The sequence below is a fragment of the Dreissena polymorpha genome, chromosome 8, assembly GCF_020536995.1.
Source record: "Dreissena polymorpha isolate Duluth1 chromosome 8, UMN_Dpol_1.0, whole genome shotgun sequence".
In the NCBI taxonomy this organism is placed as follows: domain Eukaryota; kingdom Metazoa; phylum Mollusca; class Bivalvia; order Myida; family Dreissenidae; genus Dreissena; species Dreissena polymorpha.
Window position 1 is genome coordinate 29,825,161 of NC_068362.1, and position 10,216 is coordinate 29,835,376.

Genomic DNA, 10,216 nt, shown 5'->3' on the forward strand with positions numbered 1-10,216 from the left:
ATACACCAACATGACATAACAAACAAATTGTGTCATCATATGATTATTTATTTTTTAAATGATGTTATCGGTGTTTTTTATATTTTCACTTGATATGTTTTGCATTGTAAATACATAAAAGTTATTGTTTAACGTTTGTTTTCTTGTGAACTATTTGCAACGCTTATTGTAAAAGCGGTAATGATATTTTGGGGCGCCCAATGGGAAATTGGTTTGAACGGATTGGCAAATGTATAAAAATATTAATTTGTGAGCATAAAATAAAAAGAAAATTTGTTGGATTGGGTGGAATATCGATTTTAATTCACGAGTGATCATAGAAAAAATATATTTTCACTCGTGGCTGCGCCACTCGTGAAAATATAATTTTCTATGATCACTCGTGAATTAAAATCGATATTCCACCCAATCCAACAAATATCCTCTATATATTGATTAAAATATCAAGACTGGTAAATTACATTACTTGTAAAAAGTTCATATTTTCAGTATCTTCGGTAATAAAATTTCGCGATGTGAAATCGAAAGTACATCGCGAAAATAGGTGACAACGATATACACACTATAAATAACGCAAGTAGATCGATCATTTTATATATAAAATGTATTCAATTCACTACGCATGCACAATTTGCATTCCTTGGTTTACCACATGACGATGATCATCAATCTACTGGCGTTATTTTTAGTTAACTGGTAGTTATCTGGTAGACATACCCAGTAAAATTTATTACCGAATATACTGAAAATATGAAAACTTAACAACTTTTTCGGCGTAAGCTGTATAAAGCCAGCTTTTCACCCTGACTTGACCTTTGTAAGTGTCCAATAATATTCAAATAAAATTTCCCGCGGCTAGGTACGAATGAATACACTTCATTTATTCCATTAGCTGATTTGAGTATAACACCAGAACATTGGAAACATATCTGCGTCTTTGTAACACTGTTGTACTGCATGAAACAATTTTATCTCTAATGAAAAGGCTCAATAGATAGAACAGTTTTACGATCAATTTTCGACATAAATACAGTTTGTGCGTTCACCTTTTATTTTCAGAGAATTACCAGCGCAAAACGTTTATCCTAAAGGCTATGTTCTCATATTTAGTACTTACTTGCATTGCATTTCAACCCGCGATGTTTCGATTCAATTCGCGGCCAGTGTGTGACAGTCAGAGTTTATATACAGTTCATCACCGGAGTTCGCAGAAGGGGTTGCGATCTTTTCATTGAAGGAAAAAATTGGAATCTATGCTATTTTTGTCTGATGGAGTAAATAGTTATTTTAGTCGCTTTGTCGATATATCAATATTTTAGGCACAGCTATTGCCTTGGTCGTGTACAGTTGGCGTAAAACAGAGTATTCACATAATGTACGTGAAGCATTAAAATTATAGATTAGTTTTTAAATAGGGCGTAAAAAAGAATACACCGTACTTATTTTTCGGCGTTAGCTGTATACGCCAGCTTTTCACCTTAGCCTGACCTTTGTAAACGACCAATCAATTCGAATATAAAATTTTCCGCCGGTAGGCCTGAAACTTTTCGCAGTCGAAAACGGTCAATCTACAAACAGATTTCACATTAACATTAATATGTTATTCCATCGACTTTCTATTTTTGGGAAGTGTAGGGACAGGGATACTACAGTTCGTTTAGCAACGAAGTTAATTGCGTATTCAGCATGAAACAATTGTAGCTCTATCTCTAATAATTAGGTTTGAGAGATGGAGCAGTTTCACACTCAATTCTCGACATCAATACAGAGTGCGTGTCCCTTTATATTTAGAAGAATGTCAGCGCCAGAGCTTAAAGGCTGTGTTCTCATATTTGGTAATTACTACGATATTGCATTATGTGCACTTAAAAAGTTTAGATCATATAAGAATCGTTGTTAAGTAACCTGATATACGCTTTGACGAACACATTAAAAATTGTTTTCTAAATTAACCGTTAAACAAGAAAATGTTTAAAACTTTAAACAAGCCGTCGTTTCAGCAGCAGAATTGTTACCCAACTTTAATACATTGCATTCCAATCCGCAAGGTATCAAGGTCAGTTTGAGGTCAGTTGCCGAAATCTTTATATAAACGCCGTCTCGTAAACTTTGTGCACTTGAAGTCTGTTTTGATCAGAAAGATACTAAATAAAGATATTCGGCGATATTATTGTGGTCTGTCAATCATCGATTTTTTATATGTTTTCAACATTTGCATGATAAGGACCAATTTTGATAAAATTAATTAGAAATATTCATCCATTTAGACCAGTTTATTAAGCATGAGCACAATAATTCACTATACTATAATTATGCAATTAAATAAGATTCGAGTATTGCCGGCTGACCTATATGCACTCGTTTATTTTCATGTTTCTTGTGTTTTTCTATTCTGTAAATATAGATATCTGAGTAATGATATCACATAAAGCAAAATAAGCCACGAAATCTGGCGCAACACCCCGTAATTGAGTTCCTTGTGATGTAGCTATGAACTGCGCAGAAAAAAGGCATCCGCTACTATTTATCTCATAGAGACAACTTTTGATCGTTCATAAACATCGACCACAATCAACGCCGTATATCTTTTTTAAAGATATTTCTTGTTTCTAGGTATGTAAATTACCAGTCGTGATACTAAATCAATATTAACTAATAATTGTAAAAAATACGGTTTTTACAACTTTTCTTTTCTTCGTCGTCGTGGTTGACAGTCCCTTTAACACTATATTTTTTTTTATTGAATATCATATTACAATCAAGTACTAAATCAATTAAACTAATTGTATTATATTATCTCTTTAAATAATGTACATGTATCAGTGCCCCAGATAATTATTTGGGAAATAGGGTTTTCACTCATTGATTTTGAAAAATAGGGTGATTAAATTCTTGAAATAGGGTGAAATGAGATATAAAAATGCATATCGTAAAATCATTGCCGCTTTACTTCTGTTGAAGCTGCACACTTGTATTGATTCAATAAAACTATAAGCTATCATTATTAACTTTAATTAACTGAATGTTTCATAACACATTCAATCCTTGAAACTGTCCATAATATAAATTGTTAAACTAAAAAAAATGATAACACGAATTAGTCGGTACTTATTGGCTTTTTCTTTCTTGATTCGAAAATATTTGCGATTGATTGATATATTGGCGCAACAATCGCGGACGTCTTTCGACCTCTTTTAGACTTTTTATTACGCATCGTAATAGCAGCTGAAAGTACAGACGCTTTATAAAGACATACACAATGAACGACGGATTAAGTCAGATTTAAAACGCATGTATGTCGTCGTAAATAATTTGGTCAGACGCTTTCTTTAACAATGAAATCTAGTCCGCAGAGCGTTTGGATAACTGACTGTTTTCCTGCTCCATCATCCAGACGCTTGCTAAATGAAAGCGTTGCCGCATTACGATAATAATTCCAAAGAGAAAATACCTAAAAGGAGCAAAGCATTTTCTATCAAAGCTAGCATTTTCGATCAAAGCTATTGTATCGTACGCATCAAATGTGACGAATTTGCGTAAAAGTCAAATCTGTTGCGTTTTCAATACGCATGATATTGTATTTCGTTGCGTTTTTAAACATTTTAATAGGGTGAAAGACGCAGATACGCAGCTTATCTGGGGCACTGATGTATTCTCAGAGAGTAGACACTACACGCGCGCATTTGCAGGACGAGGGCATTAACTATGAGCTTACAAATGGTTTATGCCAAAGATTCACAAACGATTTCAGTTATCATGCATCTATGTCTTTGTGTGCAAACCAACACAAACGCAACGGAACAGTTTAAATGTCAGTCAAGTTGTATTTCGCACATCAGATCGCCGGGTATATCAGCTTAAACACCGTCGCCTTTGAAGGTCCCTCGTCACATTCCGTCTCAATCAAGACACTTTGCTGAACATACAGTGCACGTATCAAAGCTCGGCTGTTTACCCCAGCCATCTGGCATCACGGTCTCCCTGTTCGGAAGTATTTTTCTGCGTGGATAGTCCGTTAAAGGCGGACCTCACAATTAGGACTTGTACGAAGCGGCAAAAGCATGTATATGAAACAGATATGCCAGACCAAGCAGCGTGCAAAATATTCAAACTTTGTAAAATTTGGTTTGAGTTATAAAACTCAATAACTAGTTTAGGAAGCACATGAATACTGGCGTACTTTATGTATAATAAGTTGCTGTTTAATGGGCTTCATGGCGGATCACAATAAAGGCTATGGTTAATATTCTATTAATCCTATGACGCCATTGTTCTATTTCAAGTGCCGTTATATCGATTGATTCTTGTATCGTAATCGACTGTTCTCCACCGGAAAACAAAACATTCGCTTTTGAAATAACTTTTTCAGCACTAACTATTAGCCCAAAGAACCTAGCGAGTAATTGGTTGTAACAATATTTATATTGTCAGGTCGAGCTACATTCCATTTTAACAAATATCGGTATTCTACCTAAAAATCACGATATAACATTGTTAATAAACTAAAATTGATTAAATGAAGTATTATATTAGATACAACTGTGAAGAACATACAATTACTGTCTCGTTTATTATTATGCATTCATTATATTCATTCAAAATATTTCTCAGAGTGAATATTTAAATTACAGTTTAAAGAAATAGTTGTGTGTCATTATGACAGCTTACAATAACGGAGTATTAACACACCGTTTATAACATGACCTTCGCTCCAGGCCCCGATTTCTCGAAAATTCTTAAGTTATAAAGATTAAATTAAGACTTAAACCCCATTTAGTGGTTAAGCTAAGTACTGCAACTTAAACCGATTTCTAAAACGAGTTGAGCGAAGAGTTTAGCTAAGCGATTTTTATGCGATTATCTTGCCGATAGTTTTGGGTACAATCGGTACTCTTCCAAAAGTCGTCTGTTTACAAACAAAACAAAATGGCCGAAGAAAAAACCAAGAAACGCTGTCAAAATTAGTCCAAGTCAGAAAAGGCCTTTGCCTTAGAACTGATCAAATCCCAGGAAGAGATTTTTGAGCGATTTCAAGGGGCAAATCAAGGCAAGCTGAAGAAGAAGCTGTGCTGGGAGAAAATCGCCCTGGATTTGAACGCGTTTGTAAATTTTCTGATTTTTGCAAAAGTTATGTAAATTGTGTAATAATACTAAATAGTTATTGTCTATAATAAATGAGGTTTATTTTCAGTAATTTGTAAAACGAGATCTACAATAGTATTCTTTTAATTTCTTATTTTCTTAACAAATTTATAAACAACTACGATTTTTTACATGCGGAACAAATCATTCAATGTTCGCAAAAAAGAAATGATTTTATTCATGCGAAGTTGCTCATTCGTATATACGCTGATACAAATTTAAAATATAAAAATTACAGGTCAGGCGTATGCTCAGAAAATCGGGGCGTGGAGGAGATCAAAACGATGTTTAAGAACTCTAAGAACAGTGGTAAGTAAGGTGCTTTTTACAATATAAGCGACCCAATACAGTACGCATTTCGTCTAAGTGAAATCCATTTCAAACGAGGTTATTAAAAAGTGAAATAAAATGCATTGTGCAGATATTATCATAGTTACTTGTGTACAAGACCAATTGCATGCGAAGCACATTATAATTATCGCATAACACACCGTTCTCGGTTAACAAATATTCAACATAAAAGACTAGAAATGACTTACCTACTTCCTGTTTATGTCCATTCCTTAAGAAACTACTGTATCCATAATGAAGTCAAATATGTAATTCCCCAAAGCTTTATACAAACGACAACGTACGCATTTCATTCAATGAAACATGTACATGAACGAGTACAAAGCTGCTTTAGGCACTTACATAATTTAAACGAATTTCAAATTGTCCCACTAAAGAAATTGAATAGACTACATGTTAAGTGTGTAAAACGATCCATGTGGTAAATTCAACATGTTCATCCATTTACGGCATCCCACTTACATTACTGTTTCTATATTTCAAGTAAAAGTTCCAGTTTTGGTCATGTTAACCCATTTATGCCTGGCGTCTAGAACATTCTCAAGAACCTTTTTTTTCTCTATTTGGTCATAAACAAAGGCAGCTTTATACTACATGACCCTTAAAATATGCAAAAATATGTAGGTGCATTAAAGAACGGCTGAATGAATGGACCATGTGGTTATTATGAAACTCTGTCAAGGTCAATTAAATTATTTAAAAAAAATATTTTTTCAATATGGATTAACTAAAACTGTATATGGTAATAACTGTATTGGATTACAACAATATATCAGGGTTCGACATTAACTTTTTTTACAGCCAGACCATCGGACCAGCTCCTTTAAAATGTTCTAGCCCGAATATGATGTCTACTAGACCATAAATGACATAACAAATAAACACAATAGTGTCGTGTAACTGTTTAATCAATTATTTATCAGTAAATAATTAGTGAACACAAGAAAGTCATTTTGATGCAGAGTAAAAAATAAAATAAAACTATGTAACAACATAAAATGTTTGTTATAATTTCACTGTTTATCACCAGTTAAATAAATGATGTCTGTACAGCAGGTGACATTTATTCAAGGTCATCAAATTCTGGCCTCCTTGACCGCTGTGCTCCATGCAACCACAGCTCCAAGGCCCTTTTTCCAGCATAATCTGTGTCAGTTTTACCGTCGGATTCTTCTTTATAAACTTATTTGTCGGATGAAAATCCAATCTTGAACAAAGCCATTCTTTAAATAACATTCTCTCGTCTGCTACGCCAAAATGTTTACATTGATGATACCGATTGTCAATAGAAGTCGTAAAAACATGATGTAAAGTTCTAAGACACTTCAGAAAATCATTAATATTCATGACAACTTGACCAATGGAAACAAGCAATTTCTGCGGGAAGCTCTCCTTCGCGTCTAAAAATAGCGATGAATCATGTGAATTCTCCGCGTTTATTTATATACGCTAGTTTTGTTCTGATGTAAATAACGGATACGAGAGTTATTTTACACATTAAGAGAAAAAGGTTTTCGGTTAGGTATAGTTATATGAATCAGTATAGATTTGTTATGTACGACCAGTCGGACAAGCTAGCCCACAGTTTTACTAGCCCGACCACCGATCTTACTAGACAATGTCTGTCGGACGTGCCTTAGTGTCGAACCCTGTATATGCATTATAAACAATACTAACCGTTTTTTAAATGCTGACAAAGTAAGGAATTTCTAAATATCCTGGCATCATGCACACTTCCTGGCCACTTTGCCACCACGTTCAGAAAACGATAGCCAGAATCGCACACCATCTGAAAGCAGCAATTGTAGAATCATACAGAAGTTCGCGTCTGTGTTTAAAATGTTGTTATTCACACATTTCTTTAGGCGATTCAAACTGGGCCATCTAAAAACTTTACAAAATCCATAGCAACATGGCACTGCAGAAGTACCCTCATTATGTAAATTAAATGGAAAAAAGAATGTGTTTATTAAGCACATTTTGCACATAGTTAATTTGCACAGCCAATTTATTAGTTTTCCATTATGTTTGAAAGCATAGACTCTAAAAGAATGCAATAAAAAGTGAATGTTTGATGTTTCAAAACAATAAACACATTTCACATAATTTACCTGTACATTGAGTGAATGGTAGCCTTTGCGATTTACGTAGTCAGCCTCATATTCTCTTGGTGCCAGAACTTTCACATGGGTGCAGTCTATGACACCAATAACATTTGGAAAACCTAGTAAATTAACATAGAACGTTCAACAACAAAATAACAAAAATTTAATTTATGCTTTTCGGTTGTTTAAAGGGAAATGAACGCGACATAAAATTGATATTTGTCTGTTTTAACAATAAAGACAAAAACTGATATTTTTCTATGTTGTGTTTACATTGTTTATTCTTGTTCCTGGTATTTTCTTCGGTAAATAAAAAATATGACAGAATAGAATATACTCTTAACTGGTATGAAATTGCTGTTAAAACAAATGTTTCCAGAAACTGACAGTCAAGTGTAACAGTGACAAAGAATTTCAATCAATATTTAAAATAAACCCACATTAATGAGGTGTTTGAATCAATAAAATACCATAAAGAAACGTAATAAATGTTGCGCATCAATTGAATAATGCAACAGGCACAGTTTTAATAGCTATTAATTATCAGTGTTGCTATATTGCAGCTAATCTTTTACTGATGAAAAGTTCTGGGTCGCGAAATTATATGGCAATACAGCATTAATATACTAATGTACACAAATTAGAGCTATAAGTATATCAATAAATAAAAAAAATGTATACGTAAAAATGAACAGTACATATTACGATTTCAGAGATCTGAGATGCAGAACTTGTTTGCGTTTGGTTTGTTTACTTTTTACCCGATACCTACCTGAATGGGGGACAACTGATTGTTCGCTCTTAGTCTCGAGTAAAATGAAGGTTAAAAATCACCAATATTTTATGCAGAAAATTTTAAGTAGGAAAAGAATGATAGCTATCATAATATACCTGCAATGGAATAAAACTTGGCCTTTGTGTCGCCAAGTAATCTTGGAAATTTTATCCGATGCACGCCCATTCGCGCCAGCAGTTTCACAACGCAATTGACGGATCTGCATATAGAGGGCGCCGAAACTCCATGAACGTCCCCTATCACCACGTAGTGGGCTCCCGAGGCCAAGAAATAAAGCGTTACTAAGACGCTCAAAAGTGGTGGGAGAGGTGACGAGCGCTTCGTCGGCCTCTCTAAGAAGGGGAACAGCACTTCCACAATGTCCATTACTGTTCTACTACGGAAGCGATATCGCCGAAAAATCTCTTCGTCCGACAGGACTTCAAGCGGATTCAACCTATCTTGAAACACTCTCTCTATCCTGACAACTCTTCGCAACTGACGAATTCGACGCCGTATCTCCGCCATATTTAAGCCACAATAACAGACTTAAGCCTGCTAAGTACTTGGTTTAAAATAACGTACTTAAGCTAATAAGTTAATCCCGTAAATTTGTTCGAGAAATCGGATTAATTTAAGCGATCAACTTAAGCTTGTTTTTACCAGCTTAACTTAAATAATTTGACTTAAGAATTTTCGAGAAATCGGGGCCAGGAGTGAAATAACGTAATGCTCAATATTGTTTATAACACGGGTGTTATTACACTAGTTATATTACAGTGAAATGACGTCATTTTTATGAAATGACGTCATTATTCCAGCGAATTTCTTCAGTTAAACTCTTTTACAATGTGAAAAAACGATGAAAAGAGCATAAAATAAAAATAAAAATTGTTGGTCATGTTATAAATAGAATCTTAAATGTGTGGTCATTTTGTATTGAATTTATTAAACTCGTCATCTAAATGAAGAAAAAAACTCGGCAAGCCTCGTTTTTATCTTCATTTAGATGACTCGTTAAATAAGTTCAATACAAAACGACCACTCATGCAAGATCCTATATTTATAGAAATATGTGTATCGATTATTCTCTATCTTCAATAAATACGATTTCAGTGCAAAAAGCAAACTGAAACTTTTCGATATTTTAGTTGCATCAGTCTTAAACTACTCATCCGAAATATGGGGAACAACGCGAACAACCGATATTGAAGCCGTTCACACGAAGTTCCTAAGGAAGATATTATGCGTTGATCAGTCAACTAATCTCAGCGCCCTGTACGGTAACTTAGGACGAATTCATTTCAAAGAAATACAAAAAATAAATATTGTCAAGTACTGGTTTAAATTACTATCGTCAAATGAAAGCAGCGTGATACGACTTATATACATGTTAAAAAACGATGCAAATAACGGTCATACTTACGGTAATCAAAACTGGGCTTGGCACGTGAAAAGCATTTTGGAAAACATTGGGATGTCTGAACTATGGGTCAATCAAAACATTACTAAAGTACAGTTACAGCTTTGTAAACAAAGGATAAAACTAGTATATCCAATATATGCACACCTACAAAAATATGTTTAAACCGCACTATTGCAGATGGCCAACCATAAATACATTTGCAAGATTAATGTCCAGCAAAAGTAAAACTGAAATGATAAGTACTGCGAAATTTATTTACGAAGCAAATTCTCGATTCGTAATTCTATATTTAATCAGTAATCAATAAGTAATCTTGATGTTAATGGTAAAATTGAAACATAAACATGCTAGGAATGTGTACCTACTGGTTTTCCGCATCAAGAGAATATATAAATATACTGCATTTACTTCATTTAA

General features: G+C 34.0%; 1 protein-coding gene across 2 annotated transcripts; it reads right to left on the reverse strand.

The window, feature by feature from the left end:
- Positions 1–6,314: 6,314 nt before the first annotated feature.
- Positions 6,315–9,031, reverse strand: LOC127842770 (putative nuclease HARBI1). Of its 2 annotated transcripts, none has more exons than XM_052372480.1 (3): positions 8,490–9,031; positions 7,605–7,717; positions 6,315–7,282 (listed from the first exon to the last, which is right to left on the reverse strand). In XM_052372480.1, exons 1-3 carry the CDS (start codon positions 8,899–8,901, stop codon positions 7,166–7,168), a joined length of 642 nt encoding a protein of 213 aa, XP_052228440.1. In that variant the 5' UTR covers positions 8,902–9,031; the 3' UTR covers positions 6,315–7,165. The 2 variants fall into 2 exon arrangements, 1 of the variants encoding a protein (XP_052228440.1); XR_008031868.1 differs by lacking the exon at positions 8,490–9,031 and adding an exon at positions 8,297–8,352 and having other exon boundaries at positions 6,318–7,282.
- Positions 9,032–10,216: the final 1,185 nt, after the last annotated feature.